We start from the raw sequence: 25427 nt of genomic DNA, 5'->3' as shown, positions 1-25427 counted from the left end.
TTTAATTAACATCCTTTTGCAACTGATATTATCAGCTGTGAATCAGCTTCTGAAACGTACATGCTTACCTTTGATACTTTTCTGCTGAAATGAAAAATAAAAAATAAAAATAGATTTAAAAAAAAATTAAATTAACAAAATAATCCTATTGAAACATCCTGAGGGGACTTAATAGGATAGATACCAGGAGGATGTTTCCACTTGTGATGATGACTTGAACTAGGGGACACAGTTTAAGAATAAGAGGTTTAATTTTTAAGACGGAGATGAGAAACCTTTTCTCTCAAGAGGGTCGTTTGCATGTGGAATTCTCTTCCCCAGAAAGCAGTGGAGGCTGAGCCATTGAATTTATTTAAGGCAGAGTTAGACAGATTTTTGTTAGACAAAGGAGTCAAGGTTATGGGGGACAAACAGGAAAGTGGAGCTGAGACCACAGCCAGATCCGCCATGATCTAATTGAATGGCAGAGCAAGCTCAAAGGGCTGAATGGCCTACTCCTACTCCTGAGTCCTATGCTCCTATAAATGCAAAGTGTCCAACGCAGTAAGTGATTAATTTTCTGTATTAAAGATATTACCTTTTTAATTGGTTAGGCTCATAACATGAAGACCACATTTCCAAGAGGCACTTTTAAGATAGTAATTATAAACAATTGATGAAATATGTGTTTTTATGAGCAAAGTGTAAAGTATCTACGGTCTTTGTGGTTCCAACATGATGCAACTTTTCCCTTTTCTGCTAATTGTCAGCTAATGTAACATTATAAACTTAAGGCTTTATGCTGCCTCTGTTACCGCGTCCATTAGAAACAGCATTTCTAGTAATGAGTAGCTGCTTTGTACTTCTGGACTTGTGTTGTCACCTGAAAGACATTCTTAGAGATGGAAATTTATTCTGCTTCTAATTATTTTCTTTCTTGATGGTTTCTTTGCTGACTTCCTTGAGGGCTTCCGGTTCTGTTAAATTCTGCTAATCTGGATAATGTACAGAATTTGGTATAAGTTTTTTCTTTCCTCTTCTGGCAGCATCAGCAGTTATGCCAGTCAGTGCAAGGCCTGACATCCCATCACATGCTCCTTACCTTCTGATTGGTGGAGGAACTGCATCATTTGCAGCAGCAAGATCCATCCGTGCACGAGATCCTGGAGCAAGGGTGGGTAACAACTTTACTTCTTCTAAGATAACATTCTAATTAAGTGCATATTTTGGTTGCTCTTTCACCTTTGTTTAGCTGATTTAGGCAGACACCAGCAGAGTCCCACATTGAATCTGCGCTGAGTTCTCTGACAGGGCAGAAATGGAAGAGCTACAACTAATCTCGGCACCCCTGGTTTAGAGAAAGGAAAATCAACCAGCCTACCTATTCGTGATTGCTATTTAGTGACCCCTTCTGTAAGTGAATGCATATAAAAGGCTGAATCATTGCCCATACAGTCAAGTACCAGGCTAATATTGTCCATTCTCTGTGTGAATCTGACGAATAGACACATGAGCTAAATATTGAAGCTTGCCTGGACCAGTGGAACTTTATTCCTATAAGAACACAATGCCATGAGAAGTAGAAGGGAAGAAGTAAATTCATATACAGTAGTCCTAATGAGAGATATTCTGTTCTCAATTTATAATAGCAAATTTAGTTCAGTTTACAATCTTGTATTTTCACAAAAAATGAACAATGTTGTTGATAAAGTGTAATTATTTCAGAAGATATATCAGATGTAATACTGAAATAGTTAAAGACTTTTGATTTATGCATTATATACATTTGTTACAGAAGGTGAATAACTAGCTACTGGTTGAAGAGAATGAGTTACATATGACATAATTTTGACTTTTAGATTCCAAGATGTTGCTTATAATGTAGTAATTTTGGGTCATCTGGAGTTCTTTTTGTTTACAAGCAAAAGTAAATATGTAAACTCAGTTTTAAGGTTGAAGACATATTGTGTATTCATTGATTTTTTTTTAAGGGATTTTTTTTTTTTGTCAGTGTTCAAGGGAACCTTTAGTGCAGTAAAATGGAGTGTTCTTCCACTTAACCAAAAGGGTAATTTCTGAGTTTGCTGTTTCTTTGGGATTCTCCAAAATAATGTACAGTACATTTGGGACTTCTCATTATGGGTAGCAAGTGGATGATGCTCCCTGCTAGTAGCATGAATCAGAAAATCAACCCTCAAGTGTCAGCTTTGAGTGCTCCAAAAAAGAAGTAGCACAGTGTCCATGTTCATTTTGCATAGAATTCTTCCAGCCAGCATCATCACTCAGCTGTGTAGGTTTGGGGCAAGGGAATTCACTTCAACTGCTAAATGGTGATGTTTTGAAGATATGCCCTCTGTTTTCAATGTACATTCAAAAGTAGAAGCATGATTATCAGTCTGTTGGATTTGACATTATATTTTGAAAATTTGCAGAATTTTAATGTTTAAAGCAAAAACTCATTCCTCATTCTTTGAATCCTGACTTAAGCCAGCATGTCCAATTAGAATGGGATGAAGAATTCTTTAATGTGTATCTCTCAGTGGCAAAATCATTTACTAATGTTTTTTATGTGAGGAAGTTCTGTACAACACAAATATGTTTGCTAAAAATGAGTAACAGCTTGTTAACATAATGGAACTTGATGGCTAGTATCTGATTTAGTGCTTAGTAATTTACCTAATTAACTTATATAAAACCTCTAACATTTACAGACTGTGTGTTTGTGTCTTATTAAGTTTATTTTGGGTCTGAGTTTGAGATGTGGCCTATAATGGTAAAATGTATATACATTAATGAAATTTTGCATAAGGCAGTTCCTCATCTGTAAGTTAAAATTGCCCTTTCAGCATTTGTTTGGAGTTTTTATTGTTAATTGTCTCCATATCTTGTTACTCTTGTCTATGAAGCCTGTAGGCGGTGCTCTAATAGGGTTTTTCTATTTAGAAGACCCATTATTTAGTTTGATTCTTTGTTGCTGAGCCTCGTGAGAGAAAATGTAAGACGGAAAGTGTAGCTGAAGGCAAAACTGAGGATGAAATGAGGGCATTACATTATATTATAAAGTAGCATGTCATCTGACTGACTTAGAGAGTCAGCTACCTTAGAAAAGGGTAGAGGGTAGTAGAATCCAAAATTAACTTCAGTTGATGAAATAAAAGATTGAGTTTCTGCAAAACAGTGATTTGCCCAAAACTAAATAGCTTCTTCCTGTCTGTGATTTGTTATAAGCACCCTGGTGCTTGAGCCAGATAGAGGCGCATAACAGCATATTTATTGGAGTTAGATCATAGTTTAGATTCTCAAGAGTTTGATATGTTTTATATGTTTTCAGGTCCTGATAGTTTCAGAGGAACCAGATTTGCCATATATGCGGCCGCCACTTTCGAAAGAGCTCTGGTTTTCTGATGACACCAGTGTACCAGAAACGTTGAAGTTTAAGCAATGGAATGGAAAAGAGAGGAGGTAAGCGTTCGACATCATTGAAACTTAAACTTAGCAGTTGCACCTTTTCCGTTTAAACTTTTACTTTGCAACATCATAACACAATATTGACATAAGATGTAGAATTTTTGCTTCTCCATTTTTCTTCTTCCAAAAAAGCCATTGGTAGAGAACAGGGAGCAAATAACCTGCTTTTCCTTCTTGCTTAGGTGATGGTTATTCAGTGGAGAAAGTAAATGTGAGGCCTATACTCGCTAGAGTTTAAAAGGATGAGAGGAGATCTAATTGAGGTATATAAGATGCTAAAGGAGATAGACAAAGTAGACGTGGAACAGATGTTTCCCCTTGTGGGGCATTCTAGAATGAGAGGCCATAGTTTTAGGCTAAGGCGTGGTAGATTTAAATCAGAGATGAGGAGGAATAACTTTTCTCAAAAGGTCGTGAATCTGTGGAATTCACTACCTCAAAGTGCAGTGGATGCCGGGACGCTGAATAAATTTAAGGAGAAGATAGACAGATTTTTAATTAGAACAGAATTACCTGGAAAAACTCAGCAAGTCTGGCAGCATCGGTGGAGAAGAAATCAGTCAACGTTTCGAGCCCTCATGGCCCTTCAGCAGAACTGAAGCATAGTTTCAACAAGGGAGAAATATAAATTGGTTTAAGGTGGGTGGGGGGGAAGAGACACATTGAGGGTGTGGTGTGAGCAGATAATCAAAAGATGTCAGAGACAAAAGGGTCAAAGAGGTGTTGAAGGTGGTGGTCTTTGTCTGAGAAAAGTGCTAATTAAGAATGCAAGACAGGATATTCAAAGTACAGCTCTAGTGGGGGTGGGGTGGAAAGACTAAAGGTTTTAGTTTTAGATTTAAAAATAATGGAAATAGGTGGGGAAAGAAGAATCTATATAAATTATTGAAAAAAAAGGCGGGTGGGGGGGGGAAAGAAACGGGGTGGGGATGGGGGGAGGGGGAGTTTAAGATCTAAAGTTGTTGAATTCAATATTCAGCCCAGAAGGCTGTAAAGTGCCTAGTCGGAAGTTGAGGTGCTGTTCCTCCAGTTTGCGTTGGGCTTCACTGGAACAATGCAGCAAGCCAAGGACAGACATGTGGGCAAGAGAACAGGGTGGAGTACTCCACCCTGTTCTCTTGCCCACATGTCTGTCCTTGGCTTGCTGCATTGTTCCAGTGAAGCCCAACGCAAACTGGAGGAACAGCACCTCATCTTCCGACTAGGCACTTTACAGCCTTCTGGGCTGAATATTGAATTCAACAACTTTAGATCTTAAACTCCCCCTCCCCCCATCCCCACCCCGTTTCTTTCCCCCCCCCACCCGCCTTTTTTTTCAATAATTTATATAGATTCTTCTTTCCCCACCTATTTCCATTATTTTTAAATCTAAAACTAAAACCTTTAGTCTTTCCACCCCACCCCCACTAGAGCTGTACTTTGAATATCCTGTCTTGCATTCTTAATTAGCACTTTTCTCAGACAAAGACCACCACCTTCAACACCTCTTTGACCCTTTTGTCTCTGACATCTTTTGATTATCTGCTCACACCACACCCTCAATGTGTCTCTTCCTCCCCACCCACCTTAAACCAATTTATATTTCTCCCTTGTTGAAACTATGCTTCAGTTCTGCTGAAGGGCCATGAGGGCTCGAAACGTTGACTGATTTCTTCTCCACCGATGCTGCCAGACTTGCTGAGTTTTTCCAGGTAATTCTGTTTTTATTTTGTTTTGGATTTCCAGCATCCGCAGTAGCTTTTAGCTTTTTGTTTTTAGATTTTTAATTAGTTACGGGTTGAAAGGTTATGGGGAGAGGGTGGGGAATTGGAGTTGAGGCCGAAATGAGATCAGCCATGATTGTATTGAATGGCGGGGCAGGCTTCGAGGGGCTGAATTGCCTACTCCTGTTCCTAGTTCTTATGTTCTAAAAGCAGCATGCTTTTCACAAAATGCACCTTATTTTTCTATTGAGGTACATGCTTACCACTTAATCAGGGAGGAGAAACAATCAGCCAGGGTTCCCAGTCCTGACCACCAAGTGCCCCTTCAAAACCAGTTTCTGCAGCAAGGTTGACTAGATTATGCAACAGTAGGATGCAGATTATGGAACTTTAATATATCTCAATTGATTAAAATATCCCTATATGTATAATCATTTTTAAAACTGCATATACAAAAACAATGATGCACTTTTTTAGATAAGTTGAGCATTTAGATCTGTTTAAAGGTTATTTACTGCGCTCAGCAAAGGTTTCCTCTAAGTTCCAGCAATAAAGCTGCCAATTAGTATCTTCTTGGTTTCATATTTAAGATCAGTACAAGTTATCTAAAATAGAGACTCTAAGCACCAATATTTTAACCATGGATCACCTATTGTGGTGAACTGAACCTAAACGTTAAAACAAAAACTGTTAAATCTTGAGTGTTCCCATTTGAAATGAGAATTCAAATGATATCATTATATCCTCATTTACATATAAAGCGCCAGTGCACCCAGCACTTGAGTTGAAGAAAAAGGATGATGCAATCATACAGTTAACAAGCTAGGAGATAACATTGTTATAATTTTAAATGAGGAAACTCACTGCTGAGACTGTTCATTATACAAGGAAATATAATTTGTAAATACTGGCATTTGAAAGACTGAGAACACAGGCAAGGCTTGAGCTTCTCAAAGCTTTCTGATTAAAGAATTAAAATCAATGAACTCAATGTATTTCATATTTTCTTCAGTCATCTGCCTAGCAGGTAACCAATAACATTCTGAGTTTGAATGCTGTTAGGTGTAGCCATTATTTTTAATATCTGTTGATTTGCAGTTTATTAATCCCTGTGTATTTCACATTTATGCATGTCACCACCTAAACTGGATTAAACATCTGTGAAACCAACTGATTAAGTAATTGGAATCACTGGAGTTAGGTAATCCCCATACATTTCACCCTTTTGCAGATAAAGCCTAAAATTGTGAACTGCGGTCAACATGATGCAATTCAACAGGAATATCAAAAAAATATATTAAGGCAGCAAGCAGTCCATGACAATCACTATCCCAGAATCTGAGGAAGGAGAACAAGAAAAAAAGTGAAATTAAATTCTGTGGTGGTTTCAGTGGCTCCAAAATCACTTAATGCTAGAGATCCAGGGTCCTGGACCTTGACATTTCTTTGTGTGGTAATGGGAACAAATTTGTCTGAAATTCTCTCTCCACTATTTTAACAGAGATGTCAACTCTTTTAAATGGGTTGAGCAGAAGAGCGAGGAATTTGGATGAATGCCCTTGTACCTATTATCACAAAGTTTAATTAGAGGCCCTGCTTTTTTAAATTGTAATGCTACAGCTCTATTTCAAAGATGTAAGAGAACTCGGTTAATCTGTAATCTTCATGTTCACAGCATTTTTTTCCAGCCCCCATCTTTCTATGTCAGTCCTCAAGATTTGCCATTTGTGGAGAATGGAGGAGTGGCAGTGTTGACTAGCAAAAAAGTAAGTCCAAAATTTTGAATTCCGCGATTGTAGCAAGTTCGCATCAGATTCTATACTGTTGTTAGAAATGGTAGGGATGTTGTATAATTTTTCATAGTAGATATGGACACAGCAGTATACTTTTAGATAGAGTTTGGCTCAGGAACTGCCATGTTTTTCTTGTACTTGATTGAAATATGCCAGAACTTCTAATTTCTTTTGTTTTAGTTGGTTTTGTCTGACAATACTTTGGAGTAGTAGCACATTTGATATGGTGTGGAATTGAGCTTGGGTATAAACACAAAGGGTAAAAGAAACATCATGATGTTTTGTTTTTGGAAGGCCATGCATAATTACAAGATTTTTTGCATTATGTTCCTTCGTCTGCAGGTTGTACACATGGATGTCCGAGGGAATAAAATAAGATTGGACAATGGTTCAGAAATAACATATGATAAATGTTTAATAGCAACAGGTAAATTATATTTTTAATGTGCAGTCCTTTGAATTTAGTTCATGGCCACTTCTGAGTGCATTCTTATTGTAATGTATATTTTATATGTAAGCTTAAGCAATTTGTGCTGTTTAGTGTCAGTATTAAGCAAGGGAAAGAAAGAATGAATGTTTTTCACCTATAATGGAAAGTTTTCTAAAGTTATTCATTTATTGTGAACAATAAATAACTTCAGAAACTATTATGCAACAAACGGCTTTGTTTTCTTTAACCAGTGTTTTATTTTCAAATGTATAAGCTTGGTTTCTTCTCTATCTGGTCTCCTCTGCCACCCCGTTATGACTATGTGGTATGAGATCAAGAGCTTGCTGATTGATAATTGCAGGGGAAAGTCCATGACCCATCCACTATGCACTATGTCACCTCTGTTTTATTACTGCTATCTTTTACATATTTTTTCAAATGATTTGCAGAGTTTTTGCTTAAGATTTTTTTCTTCATACAGCCCCCCCTTTCTTTTCTCTTATTCAATTTTCTGTTTGTGTCCCTAGGTGGAACTCCACGTAACCTTCCAGCACTTGAAAGAGCAGGAGAAGAGGTACAAAAGCGGACAACTCTATTCAGAAAGGTAACTGTACAGTAGTGCTTCTGTGACTTGTGCCCCACACCTGGATTCTATTTTGTGATTATATTTCCACTCTCCTGGCAATTTATACATTTAAGCTCCAATACTGTGTAGTAAAAGAGTTTTATATATAGGACAGGAGCATTCCAGTTTCAGTCCCTGGCCTGTATTAAGTTAGCTGATTGGGAGATAGCAGTGTAAACACTACTGTTAGCCTTAGCACTCTTTAACAACGGATGGGTAAATTAGCCAGTGCACCACTACTGATTGTATTCAGTGATCCCTTATTGAATGCGTGTGCATGCTTGAGCACTCATGCACATGTAAGAGCAAGGTGATATTGATGCCCTCAAGAGTCAAATAACTTACTGATGCTAAAAGCAAAATACTGCGGATGCTGGAATCTGAAATAAAACTTACTGATGCTCATTGTCTAGGTGCACACATGGGCAATTAGGGGAGGTACTAGGGGGCTGCCAGTCCTCCTGGAATGTAGAAGAGCTGGATGATAAAACTATTGGACATTACCATTTTGTTCATTGCAAATTTACTTTATTAATTTGGATTGTAACTTATTGTATTACAAGACAGTTATGATCGATGGGATGATTCGGGACAATTAGTAAGCTAGCATGAAATACTTAAAGGGAATTCCTAAATGCAATGCAAAAAAAAAGCAGAAACTTAGCTGCAACAGGTAATATGGGCAGTTCGAAAAAGCTTGTTTATTCATACATTTTATTCCTGTTTTAGATATTAAAATTTGTAAGTGTTCTAAATTGACTTCCTACAAATTTCTATCTTTTCACAATTTTCCTTTTAATTTTCTTAATTAACTTGCATACGTCAAACCTCCTAGCCGTGACTAATGACTTGTATTATAATGTCCACACTTTATTTTTCATGAGCGTAAAAAGTGTTGTGAATTTTAATCTCCAATTCAATTACACTTCTTTAACAAAGAGCCATACTAAAAAATTGCTGGTTTTAGGGTAGAATTATGGTTTTCCAATCTTGGTGCAACTGACATCTACACAACACCAAATGATGCAGCATATACTGCAATTTGTATTTATCAAATCTTAAATTGATGACTCCTGCTAGTAAGTCCCTTCCACCTTCCCTCTGCTGCCAACATTCTCCCTTTCTCTACTCCTGTCCTGAATGCACTGACTAGTTCCTGGGGTGCTGATTCACAGTTGTCAAATACTCTAGTAATATACCTAGTTGACCACATGTGAGCATAGACAAATAGGGTTATTTTACAGTAAGTGCATAGTCTGTGCTCACCTGATGTTCATATACACACTTATAGCAGAGATACTTGTACAGCTCAGGTTGACAATCCTCACCATCTTTTATTCTCTTTCCCTCTCCCTGCCACCTTCCCCCCCGCCGACCTCCCCACACACCCCCTCTAAACCTTGAGGCTCTGAATTCAATTGTAATGCACCATGAACATTGGTTAGGGATTGAAATGTAAGACATTCAACTTCTCACGTTGTATATATGGTTAAACAACTCATGACATTAACCAGCTATGCCATCAGCCAAGTCAGTGAGTATACCTAAACCTCAGTGATGTTAGATGAAATGTTTTCACACCCAGCACTGCTCTGAGTTTCAGAAGATACTGATTATGCAGTTTACTTGGCTCAGTATCTAAGTATGGTGGAAGCAATTTAGATACATGAGGCAAAACAGAGCATTGTTGTGTTTGGGGAGTATAACCTGACTGACACAAATGGAACAGCGTTATTGCATTTCACTTCCACTAGTCACAAATAAGTAATAAGTGCATAAGATGATAGAAAATCTAATCCTAGTTAAATGCATTATTACCTTTTCAAGTTCATAGTGGCTGCAAATCACTCAGATGGGTAATTTTCCTGGCATTTGCAAATGATATTTAGCATATATGGACAGGAATCTGATCAAGCAGATTGGCCTGCTGGATTTTTTTTTCATTGCTTCCATGGTCCATTCCAAAATCTATTTGTATGGCTCACCTTACTCCCATTAACTTTGAGGCCTGAGTAAAAGTAGTCTACTCAGTAGCCATAAAAGCAGTGCAGTTCTAAACAATAAGCTTGTTTAAAATGATACAGGTAGCTCAGGCATTGTAAAATGATTTTAAAACAAATTAGAAATTCATGACATAGGGTGTAAGAAGAAACTTTACATGTACAAAATAGATTGCATCCTTGCGGTAGCTAACTATTGATCATGAATTGTCCATTACATTCCATTAGCTGTCTACTAACTGAGGACTTAAGAAAGGGAACTACTTGAGACAGTGGATTCAGATAGGGCGTTCAAGTTACAACCAAGGAGATGGAGGAAGATTTACAGATATTAAGTCGAAGTAAGGGAGGAAATATTACAGCAATTTTGGTATGTTTAAAGTTAGCCCTTGGATATGGGCTGATATTGCTGGGTATGGGACTTATAACAATGAATAACCTCAAATGGGTAACATAAAAAAACTGATTTTACCTTAAAGTACAGATGGAAATAAAATCCAATCCATTGGAGAGCATCATAAAGCCTTGTCCCAGTTTGAAGCAAAATCAGTTTTTCTCCATAAATCTTTCATTTTTCAAACTGGACCATGAACTACGTTATGTTACATAATGGGACCCATGCTCACTGAAAAATATCATAAACCATAACGTGATTTCTAAGATCCCAACCAAAATTGTTTGCTTTACACTGTGTGTGAGCATGTTACTGCCATTCATTTTGTAATGTTTGGAGTAATAATTTGAGTCCAATGCAGAAGGTGGTGTAGAATATTTGACGCAGGTTTAGCTGGCTGATTAAGTTCAAAAACAATATCTAATCTCGGGTTTAGTTTGGATTTGATTGAGGAGAAAGAGAGGTCAGCAAGATACTGGAAAAAACAAATTACAGTTCTGCATCTGGAGTTATTTGTAATAACTTGAAGATTATGTGGGCATGGTGATTCCAAGAAAGTGGGCAGCATTCAAAAACCAAGCAAAATGTACTATGCTATGAGAGATCTCATACACCAATAGATTAATTTAAACATGAAAATAAATACCACACTATAATTTAAAAGAGTATAGAAATGTAATGATCATTTGTATTTTGTAATTTAATATGTGGTAGAAGCTGTTAGAAATATGTAAATTAAATATAAAACAATGCTACAGTGTATTTGTGTGTAACGTTCATGAAGTGCATTGTGAACAATGTCTCCTTCTCTACTTGATACAAAATTCATAGCAGACTGCAGCATAGAGTGACTAGTGGTGCAAACACTTGAATTGCTCCAGTCAGTGTCCTTGGTGTTGCAAGTAAATCAAATGTTGTATACTATCTATTTTGTTCATTGCTTCTTCAAAGGCTGGATATAATCTGGAGCTATCATGATGCAAGGAAGTTTTTTTTTAATACCCTTCTCTTATGTTTTGTCATCTTTTTCTAGGCCTTTTATGAAGTTTCCATGTTGTTTCCAGTTATATTTCTCGTACTTTTTGGATCAGTTATATTTGCTTAATTTCTACAGTACCTGTGCAGTAAAGCATTAGATTGCAATCTGTGGATGATATTAAGTCCTTCTGTTGTTTTTAAACATTTGACTTTATACATCTTGTTAAAATTTACATTCTTTGAAAAAGGTTCTTACCATAAACCTTCTGCATCAATCACTCCTTTTAATCAGGGATTTGCCAATGGGACTCTGAGATCTGAAGCGATTCTAAAATCCAAAATGCTAATATAACCATTAACTCTAGAGACCTGTCATTGCTCCTCCACCAAGCACCAGAGAGGACAAGTTTTCCATTCTTGAAATTTTTCCCTCTCAAAGAATTGATCAGAGACTGGAATTTCCAGTGTAACTGGCACTAATGTCCTTCTTGGACGACTCAAAGAACAGCTTGGCAGTAACATTTTAAAGATCTTCAGGAACTTGCTCTAAAGTTCCTTTCACGTTAAAACACTGGGATAGATTAGGAGCAATGTCTTTCTACAGAAGGCTATTGGAGTATACAAGAAGTAGTAGTTGAGGCTGAGACTACTGTATCCTTTGAGGGAATTTGGATAAATATTTGAAGCAAAGGAAGATTACAAAGCCATAGGGAGGGAGCAGGGAAGTGGGAATAATGTTGGGATCTCTCTAGCGAAGAGCCAGCATAAACATGATGAGCTAATGGCACCTCTTGTGTCTTGAACTTCTGTGGTTCTATATGAAGGTATCCATTGAGTAACTGAGCCATGCAACCAAGAAAGTTCCAAGTTTGTTGCCCGTTCTTTGCTGATCTCAGGTGGTGGGACAGATACAACTGCCTCAGTGCCCTAGGTTAGGAAGGGAAAATTCAGCTAGGGTTCCCAATCCTGATTGTTTTCCAGATATGTTTGGTAGAATTGCACCTTACTCGATGTTGGAGCAGGGCTGTAATCAGATTTGGCTGTGATGACTTTATTTGTCAAATAGCCAGTCAACACTCATCACCAAGGCTTGCATGAATAATGGGGTACTTGACTAAGTTAGAAGAGAACTTTGATAGTCGTTGAATAATGCCCCGTCAAAATAGCATCTCCTTTTAAGAGGAGAGGAGTAAATTAGCTAGGAAAATACCTGAATATATTGAATGTAGATTATAAATTTAAAATGCAACATTTTTCTATTGATTTTACAGTAATAGGCTGAAGGTGGGAGGTAAACAATGGCACTTTTTGGGACAGAAATTGCAAAAATGTGATTCACTGTAACACTGCAACTATAGATTCTACACTAGTAGTTTTATCACTGGACCATCTTATCGTTCAAGTTCAGTTTCACATGGCAGCCATCCTTGTGGCTCTATTAATATTTGTTCATGACCAACATTTTTTAATCCATAAACAAAACTTCCTAAAATTTTAATGTTCCCATCCTGTAAATATAAATACAAATATTCTAATTTATGTCGATTTTAAATATACAAAGCAGAGGACAACGCCCACATAACTATCCAGTTGGTAAATAAGAAATTAAAGTCTGGGTTACAAAATCAGTTGTAATTCCTTCAATATTAGTCTTGCAAGGGCTTTTTTTCCATAACTGATATAAGTCTTAACAAACACAAAGCTTTCTCAGATTTTAGGTATAGAGAAAGATGGTAAATGTATGCAACAGCCATCAAACCTTCTGAAGCGTACTTTTTCGTAAGAACTATGGAACTTAAATTATCCTGTAATATTGAAAGCTGCTTTGTTGAATTAACCAGGTTTCTTTGGAAGAAACAGAATTAGACTTTGACCTTTTCATAGCGCTTAGTTATGTGGTCAGATTGTCATATCATTGAGGAAATAATTTGAAGTATTTAGTACAAAGGCAATTATTCCCAGTTAGTAAAAGTTAAAACTGCATTAATTTTTAAAATTTGGGCTGATATTAAGGGGTGAAGCAATGAATAAAATATGCACATTACAGATATGTCCAGGGTGAGAGAGAAATTTTGCAGGAGGCTGTACTTTTACTTCTGAGACTGGTTTTGCATCAGCCCCCATTTAGAATAGATGAAAGCCTTTGCCAATTTTAGAGGTCAGCATACATGAAGTAACAATCCCAATCCAGTTCCCAATAATCTTGCTGTTTGACAACATAAGGATGGCTTTTATGCAAAATGCGATTAGCATTGGCGAGTTGGTCTGAGGTGAGAATTAATGCACATTGTTGAGGGGGCTTTAGCCGGCATCAAATTTATGCTATATCTGACCTAGAACATGTTAAGTAGTGTATGGAAAATGCTAGCCATGTCAAGGTTTACCATTATGAGCATACAAATTTACCTTGTTGGGGAGTTAGTGGGAGGAATATGTTTTTAGTAGTTAAATGTCACTGAGAATTTTTTATTATGATTGTTATACATTTTGCTTTGGAGAAGAAAAGTAATTTTTCTAATGTTAACTCCAAATCCTCTTGCAGGTAGAAGATTTTAGATCTTTGGAGAAGATTTCAAGAAATGTGGAGTCTATTGTTATCATTGGTGGTGGATTTCTGGGCAGTGAATTGGCCTGTGCTTTGGGAAGACGTGGTATGTTTTTTTTTTAGTTTGTTGTTGTGAGAAATTGAGTAGAATGGACCTATACTCTCTTGAGTTTAGAAGAATGAGAGATGATCCCATTGCAATGTATAAAATTTTAGAGGGCGTGACAAGCTAGATGTTGAGAGAACAAAAGCAAATACTATTAATGCTGGAAATTTGAAAGCAAAACAAATAATGCTAGAAAGACTCAGCAGGTCAGGCAGCATTTGTGGAGGGAAACTCGGTCGATGACCTTTCATATGAACTGGTGGAGTAATCCAGAGACCCAGGGTAATGCTTTGGAGTCCTGGGTTCAAATCCCAACACGGCAGGTGGTGGAATTTGAATTCAATAAAAATCTGGAATTAAAAGTCACGGCAGGTGGTGGAATTTGAATTCAATAAAAATCTGGAATTAAAAGTCACAAACCCATTGCTGATTGTTGTAAAAACCCATCTGGTTCACTAATGACCTTTAGTGAAGGAAATCTGCTGTCCTTACCTGGTCTGGCCTACATGTGACTTCAGACCCATAGCAATGTGGTTGACTCTTAAATGCCCTCTAAACAAGGAAAATTAGGGATGGGCAATAAATGCTGGCCCAGCCAATTTCACCCATGAACGAATATAAAATAAAACTTTATTTTTCTCCACATCCTATATGCTGCCTGACTAGGTGCTGAGAGACTCTTTCCTCCAGCTCATTCTTTCCTCTAGCTGGAGAATCTAGAACAGAGTTGTCCAAACTTTTTGTCAGAGGGGCCACATTTCAATTTTTTTCTCACTCACGGGGCTGATGAGCAAATTTTGGAAAGGTAAGGTTTGGCACAATACTAAACACAATTTTTTTTTAAAGGTTCAAATACGAAGAAAAGAAACAACTTGCTGAGCAAGAGAAAATGTCAATGCAATAAACTGATAATTTTAACAAATGAGTAATTAATAAAGACGACCATTAGAGTGTGTGTGTGTCTGGCTCACTCATAGTCTCAAGGTCAGCCCCTCCCTAAAAGCGCCTCTTCCTCTTCAGCAGACTCCGCCACTGAATTAAACCACTCACCTCCACACTGTTCGCTGCTCCTCTAATCGCAGACTGCTTCTCTCCTGCATTTGCTGCTGATAGCCTCACTAATGATTGGAGGAGACGCCCCTTGCAGAATCTTCCACTTTACCTGTATTTTGAACTCTGCCTCTCCAGGCCAGATTGTGGTCAGTGGGCCATTCGTTGGACAACTCTGATCTAGAACTAGGGGTTCACAGTCTCAGAATAAGGACTTGGCCATCTAGGATCCAAGTGAGGAGAAATTTCTCAGCTCAGAGGGTTGTGAATCTTTGGAATTCTGTACCTGCAGGACTGTGGCTATTCAGTTGATAAGCATATTCAGGGCTGAGACTGATAGATTTTGGGCACATGGGGAATCGGGGAATATGGGGATGGGGCAGGAAAATGGAGTTGATGGAGAAGATAACTGATGTTGAATGACACAACAGGCTCGAGGGGACATGCTGAATAGATGAATAGCCTGTCGACATTCACTGTCTTGACTCACAAGTAAAGAATGGCCACATGAGTGAGAGGTATTGCAGAGTTCTCCCTGGAACAGCATATGGCATGGGATCTGCAGGAGGAGAAGGGAGGAAGCCTGAGAAGTATAGGAATGAGTTACTCTGGCCTTATAATCAACAGCAACTAAAAGCATCAATATCCTCCATGCAGTTGCTAAGTTGGTTGAGATTTGCAGATAATTGATGCCCAGATGCCTCAGTATTAATAAAAGACAGGGTCACATGAACTGGTTTGCAAAACATTCTGAAACTTTAGAATGATAATCATTAGCCATTTGATGGAATGAAAAAACTTTTCTCCTTACCTAGTAATAGTTGATTAAGACATAGTAGAAGCTGTGGATAGTATTTATTCCATAGCATGAACGTGTCTCTCATTGATGAGCACAATATTCTTCTAAATATATAAATCCATCATTCTAACCCAGAAGTCACAAGTGAAAATGCTTATGTGGATATTGGTCAAGGACAAGATCAGGCTCAGCTATGAGGATTCTTCACTCACAGGCAAGAGAATTTTGGTGGTAGTGGGGATGCAAATAGACTTCAGATGAAAGTTTTGCCTTCCACCAGATAGTCTCTTCTGATTTGCTTTATATTAAATTAAGGCTTGCTTTATTTGTCAAGAACTTCCATGCCAGTATGTTCAGATCACTCTTTTATATTTGATTACTGTACACCATTTTTTATTAGTACCTTGCAATTCCTCAGGAACATTTAAAAAGATATATCTTAAACAGATCTTAACTCAGAAAAACTTTGTCCATAAGCCAAATTTGTGAAAATGGATTGTTGTATGTTTTACAGTTCTTCCTAGAGCATTTCTTTTAACCATCATATGTTAAACCACAGCACGGGATACAGAACTCGAGGTGATCCAGATATTTCCAGAGAAAGGAAACATGGGTAAGATTCTCCCAGAATACCTCAGCAACTGGACAACTGAGAAAGTAAGAAAAGGTAAATGTTTTTGTTTACTATTTTTGTTGAACTTGATCCTGCGGGGACTTGGTTAGCAGAAGGAATTATTTATTACTTTGATGTTAAATTCTGGAATTTGCTCTTTCAACACAAAAGTAAACTTTTGAAAGGTCTTGGAATATTTGGCTAATCTTGGTCTTTAAGGAATAAATCCCATTATATGTACATGCAATTTTTTTTTAAGTCTTAGCATGAAAGTTTCAGAATTTGTGTGACAAGGGAAAATTCATTTTTTTTAATGACTAGTAATTATCATAGGCTGGCAAGTCATGTACACACTTCTAGCAGAGATACTTGTACAGCTCAGGTTGATAATCCTCACCATCTTTTATTCTCTTTCCCTCTCAACCACCACCACCACTGCCCCCCCGCCCCCACCAAACCTCCACACACACACACACCTTTCTTCTGTTTCCTTCTTCCCCCTCTAAGATTTTAAACATTTAATTAGAGTAAGAAATGCTGTTTAATTGATGTTTCAAATTGAATTGTGTTTAATTCAGCACAGATTTATTATGCACTGTTGTGCATCACACTATATAATAAAGCATATTTGAACATGACTCTTTTGCAGTTGTATCATTACAAGCTTTGTGGTAGGGGTTAAGCCAAAACAGTATTCAAAAAATTAACATTAAATAGTGTTGTAAATAAATTGCATAATTCAATTAATGGGTGATAAAGATTTATTTAATGTTATGACTTTCTATAAAGGAGCAGGATTAGGTCATTTTTCTTTTATTCATTCACGGGATATGGGCTTCACTAGCTGAGCCAGCATTTATTGCCCATCCTTAGTTGCCCTTGAGAAGGAGGTGGTGAGCTGTCATTCAGTCCCTCACCTTTTTCACTATTCAGTCAGATTGTGGCTGACCACAATGTGTCAGCTTTCGCTCAGTTGGTAGCACTCTTATCTCTGAGTCAGAATGCTGTGGATTCAAGTCTCTCTCCAGAGACTTTAGGCTGATACTCACCGTATAACACTGAGGGAGTGCTGCACGGTCAGAGGTGCTGTCTTTCAGATGAAACTTTAAATTGATGCCTCAATTATTCTCTCAAGTGGACTTAAAAAAAAATCCCATAGCACCATATCAAAGAAGACCAGGAAATATCTTCAGTGTCCTGACCAATATATACCCCTCAATCAACTTCCCTAAAGCAGATTATCTGGTCAATATCCCATTGCTTGATGTTGTTAGAGCTGCAGTCATCCAGGCAAATGGGAGAGTATTCCATCACATTCCTGACTGTGTCGTGGATGGACTTTGTGGAGTCAGGAGGTGAGTTACTTACTGCAGAATTCCCAGCCCCTGACCTGCTCTTGTAGTCGTGATGTTTTGTGGATAGTCCAGTTCAGTTTCTGGCTAAAGGTAACCCCCCAGGATGCTGATGGTGGTAGATTCAGTGATGGTAATGCCAGTGAATGTCAATGCCTGGCACTTGCGTGGCATGAATGTTACTTACATCAGCATGAACATGGGAACTTATTGATCTGTCTCTCTGGCTCAGTGAACCACCATGTACAAAGCCTTTTATTAAGTACTATATGTCAGAAAAACTACAGTTATTTTATAATTTCTTTTCCTCTTTAGAGGGTGTTAATGTCATGCCTAACACAGTTGTGAAATCTGCAAAGTATCAAGATAAGAAAGTTATTCTGAAATTTAAGGATGGGCAAACAGTGAGTATTCTTCACATAAAATTGCAAGTCTGTGAATGAGCAATATTTATTCAAGTATTTTAGTCTTGTTAATGAAATTTCCAGTTAAACCACCTTGAGCTGATGCGCTCTCCTGTTTGCAGATAAAGACTGATCATGTGGTTGCAGCAGTGGGTCTTGAGCCGAGTGTGGAATTAGCAAAGTCAGCAAGAATGGAGGTGGACTCAGACTTGGGTGGATTCAGAGTAAATGCAGAATTGCAAGCACGTTCAAACATTTGGGTGGTGAGTACATAGATCATTGCCTGATAATACCTTTTTGGAAACTGATTTTAATTTTTTTTAAATAAGTAATTCATGGTTCACATTGTTTCAGAGTAGAAGTTTCTGAATACAAAGGCATGATCTACAGGAGTATAATTTATTATTGTCTGTATATTCTTTTCCTCAGGAAACTTCTATCCTAGGTAAAATATGAAATTTGCTGAAGAGTTGTGAAACAGAGCATGAGTACCATCACTTCCTAGTTGTGAAATGTGCTACAAATATCAAGCTAAATTTTTCAGAAACAAATCGTATATGGCCTTTCACTTCACAATAAATGGAAATGCTCACTTTGTGTTTCCTTTATGTCCACCAGGCTGGAGATGCTGCTTGTTTCTATGATCTTAAGTTGGGCAGAAGACGTGTGGAACACCATGATCATGCTGTAGTGAGTGGCAGATTGGCTGGTGAGAATATGACTGGAGCTGCAAAGCCTTATTGGCATCAGTCAATGTTTTGGTATGAGTTGGCTTAGTATTCTCTTTCAGTAGATATATTTTAAACATGAGTAACAAATGTAAATGTCTTATACTGACCAATTTGTCACAATATGTGAAGTGTTTTTCAGTTTAACTCCTTCTGTTGCAGGAGTGACTTGGGCCCTGATGTAGGATATGAAGCCATTGGTATCGTAGACAGTAGTTTACCTACTGTGGGAGTGTTTGCCAAAGGAACTGCTAAAGACACCCCCAGAGCTGTGACACAAGAGTCTGGTAAGTTACAGAATGCTCGCTTACTAGGAACAATGGACGGCACAATTGGTATGTAGCATGAGTCCATCTTTTTATACCTCCTGTGTTGTATTCAGAATACTGCTTTTAGATTATGTAATGCTTTTCCTCAAACAAGCTGATGCTGTATTAAAACAATGTTTAAAACCAGTAGTTGATTTCTTTTTAATACCTTTAAAAAAAGTCTGCTGCATTACTTTTTGAATTAAATTGCATTTGAAATGATTGATCTGATTTTAAATATAGGCAGTAGCATAAAAGCCCATTATACACCTTGCAGAATTGTCTGCATTAGAAAAGAAAGTCAAGCTGGGTGTATAACATTCGCTATTGCCCATTTTTCTCACTGGCAAAAGATAAAATCAGTGCTAATATTTCTTAAAAGTATGATACTCAGGCAAAAACTCCATTGTAGAACTCGGCCTGAGGGCTCCATAGCTGTATATGATGCTGAGACATAAACACTAGAACAATCTTACCCTCAATCCCTGGTGTTTGCTGTGCTAGCTGATCATAGGATTACAGTAAGGGTGCTGTAAGTGCCGTTAGTACCCAAAGATAGAAGGTTTGCAAATCAACAGGGTTCTTGTTCGTAATAACTACCCAATGACTGTTGCCATTCAGGGTTGTCGATGGCATATGAAGTTGTAGTACCTTTTGCCTTTTGATGAAACATAATGTATGTACTGGGAATATTGGGTACTCATTTAGCAGTTTTTCCTGTTTAGATGGTACAATGTGACTAACCATGATTAATGTACATTTTGTTCATGAATGTAGGTACAGGAATACGATCGGAAAGTGAGACAGAAGAAATAGCTACTTCTGTAAGTGTATCTGCTGGTGCTGTCTCTTCAGCTCATCCACCTCAGGAGGGGGAGGACTACGGAAAGGGCGTCATATTCTACTTGAGAGAGAAAGTGATTGTGGGAATTCTGTTGTGGAATATTTTTAACAGGATGCCGATTGCTAGAAAGGTTAGTTGAAATTAATTACATTGCATTTTCAGCGTAGCAACAGGCCATTCGGCCTAACCAGTCTCTACTGGTGTTTTTGGTCCACATGAGTCTCCTCTCCTACTTCACCTAACCCTATCAACAAACCCTTCTGTTGTTTTCTCCATCATGGACTTGACTAGCTTCCTCTTAAATGCATCTATGCCATTTGCCTCAACTACTCAAGGTGGTGGCAAGTTCCACATTTTAATCAGACTTTGGGTAATGAAGTTTCTCTTGAATTCTGTGTTGGATTTATTACTGACTGTTTTATATTTATGGCTCCGGTTTTGGACTCCCCACAAGTGGAAAAATCTTCCCTGTCTCTGTCAAACCCCTTAATAATTTTAAAGACCTCTATTAGTTCACCCTTTACCCTCCTCTCTTCCAGAGAAAAAGGACTCCATTGCAATTCTATTGAACTACATTAATCAGTGGACTTGTGAAATACATACATCAACTGCTCTTTATTATGAACTCTGCTTCAACAGCTGTAATAGAAAATTCCATATTCTAACTGCCCTTTGTGTAAAGATGTTTTTTCTAACCTCCCATTTTAGACACGAACTGACTTTCTGTCCTTTTGTTGTTGTCTTGAAGACCTTGACATATCGTAGCTATATCTTAATTCCAGTGCAAAAAGTCTTGCTTTCTCAAATCTAATGAAGCTTGTGGAAGGATTTTCAATGCCACAAAAGCTCTCACCAAATTACTGGATTGTATCTTCTTCCTATTTACAGTATATGTACCAAGTCATCCTGTGGTGTGTGTGGCTATTTATTGTAAATTTACTCTTCAGCTATTTAGGAATGAGCTTCTAGTATAATTTAAATTAATGACCAAGCTGGAAGTACAGAGACTTGTGTGAACAGTATAATAGATTTGTTTTGAGATTGCAGTTAACAGAAAAACAACCTTGTTCACAGTATAATAATTAAAGTGAAAGGTAACGATATGGCAGCTGCATTAGAACTTGTTGTAGGGACTTCTATAATCAAGTCCATTGCACTACACAAAAGAAATGCCAGTTGTAATGGACAAAATCAAGAGGACAGGGTGGATAAATTTCTAATTTAAAGGCTATGTGTTAACACCAAGCGTTTTCAGTTGGAGGCATATCCCTTAAAACATGGAGCGCCAAAAGTAAGGTGCATACTTAAGGCATGATCGTGATGCTAGGGTTGTTGATGAGATAACTGGTATGCAGTTTAAAGGTAGTACTTATAAGACATGCTGAAATTTGATCTTTCAGTTACAACCTTGAGCACCAATTAGATGGAAAAACTGCATCTTTAGAGTTATATTCAGCCATTCAAAGGCCAATATTTAATTATGCGGCTGCTATCTGTAGAATGGAGAGCAGGAAAAAATATTTAAACATTTGCTTAGTGGATCAGTGGGGAGAAAGAGTTAAGAGAAAGCCTGAAATTAGTCTGTTAAATTATATTAAAATTTAATTTCAGTTTTACTGGGTTAATATAGTATAATACAGTAAACTTTGTGTTAACCGTCACTCTACCAACCAGAATCCTCTACCAACCAGAATTACTGGTATTCTCCAAACACGAATCGTCACTTTGCCAACCAGAAGCAATTACGAATTTATCTGGAACCCGTCCCTGTGTACTGTATTGTTTTCACCTTTAATATAATGTTGAAGATTAGAAGTAAAAAGAATACTGTTCTTTATTTTCTGAGTACTTGCATATTAATTCATGCTACTAGTATTGCGTTATATTCCATTGGTAAATGGAATTCTCTGTTAAGTGGGATTTTTGATTAACAGGCACCACACCTTCCCTGCAAATGCCGGATAATAAAGATTTTACTGTGTATTTCTGACAACTGTAACTTAATATTCTAATAAGGCTTGTTCATGTTACAGTGCATATGACACAGCTTAGAATTGCTTCACATTACAAGCAGTAGGCTGAAAAGCTATAGTGTAACATGGGGAAATAAAATTATATAGCTTATACATACAGATTTTATTTTTCTTTCAGAAAATGTTTTTCTGTTCACAATGGAATTGCCCAGGCCAATGAATTAATTTATTGTGCCACAATAGTAAGATGCTGCTTCATACTCTCAATTCTCTACACAATCTCTTCTCTGACACTCATCATGGCATCTTCCAGTGGCCAGTTTAGAACTGTATTGATAGAAGCTTTAGGAATAGCTCATCTATACAAACATACAAGTTTCACAACTGATCTGAGAGGGCCCTAGATCCAGGTCTAGCAGGCAGAAGATCCTGAGACCGCACTGTCTTGCTACTCTGTCTGGACCACCAGTGGTTTCCCGGTATTATTGGGAGTTGGTACCAATGATTAAGGCGTACACTCTTGGGGCGGAATTTTACACTGGCAGGATTTTACAGTCCCGCAGAAGTCAGTGGACTTTTGAATGGCTCACCGCATTTTACGGCTCTGTCTCCGCCATGAGAAGGCCGTAAAATTCCACCCTTGATGGGGGAAGTACACAATGCAGAGAGGAAACCCTAAAGGGACACACTTTGACACTGTGTTGGAAATTTCCAATGTTTCCCTTTGATTTGCTTTGTTTTAAAGTTTTTTTTAATTTTCCCATAGGTCATTAAGGATGGTGAAGAACATGATGACCTCAATGAAATTGCAAAGTTGTTCAACATTCATGAAGATTAGAATGCCCAAAGTTTAACTATGTATATAAGAGTCTAGATTTTTTAAAAATTGTAAACATTCTTTCGTGCAGGAAACCAAGAGCTTGAATTTTCAGAGAATGGAAGTAATAATTTGTGAATTCTCCCATTATCTAAAATTTGACGAAGTAAAAACATTTGTACCATGTGCACCCAATGATCAAGATTTTCTGAACTAAATATTAAATGTAAAAATGGCATTTGAAAATGTATCTTCATTTAAATCTTTAAATTCATTTTAAAATGTGAGATTTGTTTTTAGTCTGTTATGGTTTTAGATCATGTACTGGTGTAGCAAGGAGGGTGTGGCAAATCAGTTCAGATTTAAAGATTTTAGTTCAACACCAATCTCAGGTTGGTATTTCAAGGTAGTTGCCAAGCGAAAGCAGAAGTATCCAACAGGAAGGGATACTTGGACGTGAAGTCTTCTAGCCAAAGTGTGTGTGGCTTCATAGTAGCAGCAACCAACCTCAGACAGCAGGTCACTTGCTTGTCCTGTGAAATTTTTTAAGAACTCTAAAAGTAGGCAAAAAAATAACCTGAAGAAATAAGACATTGCCGGAGGAGTACTTCCTGTTAACATTACTCTTATGATTTCTACATGGAAAAAAGCATTTTTTGCAAGAAAATACTCTATGCTCTGCTGTCACTTGTCACTTCAAGCCTCCTTCCTTTTAGAGTTCCTTCAGTGATTTAATAAGAGGGAGAAGCCACATCATCCCAGAGCAACTTTGTTCACATTGAAGGGGTGAGGGGGAGGGCAGTCACAAGCACAGTCCAACCTAGAAGCTGATGAGGATCCATCTGATCCTGCATGAGAGTACTTGTCATAAAATATGCAGCATATCCAAGCTTGGTAGTTTCCTTCCCATTTTAAAATACACGGAAACTTCAGCTGAGTAATAAATCACTTACAATGATGGCACACTCCAATTCAATTTGGTTTGGTTTCTGATAGTTCAAACCAATATTGCATGAATCGCAAAAGGTTAGCATACAGGTACAGCAAGAAATTAGGAAAGCTGATAGAATGTTATCATTTATTGTGAGGGGAGTTGAATACAAAAGTAGGGAGGTTGCGCTTCAGTTATAGAGGACATTGGTGAGACCACATTTGGAGCACTGTGTACAATATTGTCTCCTTATTTAAGGAAGGATTTAAATGCATTGAAAGCGGTTCAGAGAAGGCTTACTAGACTAAAACCTGGAACGGGTGGGTTATGAGGAAAGGTTGGACAGGCTAGGCTTGCATCCGCTGGAGTTTAGAAGAGTAAGAGGTGACTTGATTCAAACCTCTAAGATCCTGAGGTGTCTTGACAGGGTGAATGTGGAGAGGATGTTTCCTCTTGTGGGCAAATCTAGAACTAGGGGTCACTGTTTAAAAATAAGGGGTCGTTCATTTAAGGCACATGAGAATTTTTTTCTCTGAGGGTCATGAATCTTTGGAACTCTCTTCCTCACAAGGCAGCGGAAGCAGAGTCTTTTAATATTTTTAAGGCAGATGTAGATAGATTCTTGATAAGCAAGGGGGCGAAAGGTTATGGGGGATGTAGGTAGGAATGTGGAGTTGAGGTTACAATCAGATCAGCCATGATATTGAATGGCGGAGCAGGTTTAAGGGGCCGAGCGGCAGCTACTCCTAATTCGTATGTTTGTATATTCTAAAATCTAATAATCATTTAATAGTATTGAAAGAATTCAGAACAGCAAAATTCAAAGTGCATATTTCAAATTTTAGTAGTTTTGTTTGCTTTGAATTTTAGAACAATGTTAAAAATGTTAAATAGTAGTAGTCTAATCAGCTGGTGAGCTATGCAAGTACAGAGGGTATTACAGCCAAGCCCAAGTTGAGCTTGTCTACAACTGTACTTGCTGGTAGTGTATATTAATCAAATGGGAGTTCCTCTTCCCCCCAATAAAAAGTCATAATCAATGTAATGAGATCCATCATAGCCAGTAGAAAGTTTTGATTTTTTTACTCCCTTCAGCGCTTGGTCAGTGAATATATAAAAATTCTCAGTGAGTTTTCACTTTGCTTCAATCTCTTTCTACTCATACTTTTTCCCTGGGAGATTTTGTGATCAAATATTGATTATTTATGTATTTCAAATGCTGATGTGGAAGTCCTCTTGCTAATTTCCATCTGTCCGAAAGGTACTAACTTCTGCTAGAGCACAGTTCCACAGGTTGGTACAGACTCTGGTAGCTTGCCCAAGTAAAGTGGGCACCATTGCCAACCAGGAATCTGGCTGGACTGAGCATCTACACATTTACTTTCCAGTCGGATTCAGAGATGTTGATCAGGAGCAGAAATGCTGGCAAACCCCCTCCCAATTAAATAAACAATCAGGTTACTGAGGCTAATTGTAATGCCTGTCTCTTATTTCCCAGCTGATCTAACTCTGCACAGATCAAGTATCAAACCTGGGACCTAACTGGTGTGCAAAGCTCAGGCTCACAATGGCTGGTACAATTACCAA

The 25427-nt window shown here is 37.7% G+C and overlaps 1 protein-coding gene across 6 annotated transcripts in view; it reads left to right on the top strand.

Moving 5' to 3' along the window:
• aifm1 (apoptosis inducing factor mitochondrion associated 1) overlaps positions 1-23155 on the top strand; it is a 46222-nt gene extending 23067 nt beyond the window's left edge. For 3 of the 6 annotated variants that reach the window (XM_078547263.1, XM_078547261.1, XM_078547265.1), the window contains exons 5-17: positions 1023-1153; positions 3311-3441; positions 6826-6916; positions 7286-7370; positions 7901-7977; positions 13913-14021; positions 16430-16537; positions 18151-18239; positions 18362-18502; positions 18858-19000; positions 19130-19254; positions 20053-20249; positions 22859-23155. In XM_078547263.1, coding sequence (XP_078403389.1) covers positions 1023-1153; positions 3311-3441; positions 6826-6916; positions 7286-7370; positions 7901-7977; positions 13913-14021; positions 16430-16537; positions 18151-18239; positions 18362-18502; positions 18858-19000; positions 19130-19254; positions 20053-20249; positions 22859-22930 — 1499 coding nt within the window. In that variant the 3' untranslated portion in view covers positions 22931-23155. Of the gene's footprint in view, positions 1-1022; positions 1154-3310; positions 3442-6825; positions 6917-7285; positions 7371-7900; positions 7978-10226; positions 10369-13912; positions 14022-16429; positions 16538-18150; positions 18240-18361; positions 18503-18857; positions 19001-19129; positions 19255-20052; positions 20250-22858 lie in introns of those variants that run through there. The other 3 variants (XM_078547264.1, XM_078547266.1, XM_078547267.1) reach the window with 2 other exon arrangements.
• The last annotated feature ends 2272 nt before the right edge of the window (positions 23156-25427 follow it).

This window comes from Cetorhinus maximus, chromosome 8 (assembly GCF_964194155.1).
Source record: "Cetorhinus maximus chromosome 8, sCetMax3.hap1.1, whole genome shotgun sequence".
Taxonomy (NCBI): domain Eukaryota; kingdom Metazoa; phylum Chordata; class Chondrichthyes; order Lamniformes; family Cetorhinidae; genus Cetorhinus; species Cetorhinus maximus.
Note: the sequence above shows the minus strand (reverse complement) of the source record. Positions and strands in the feature narration are given on the sequence as shown.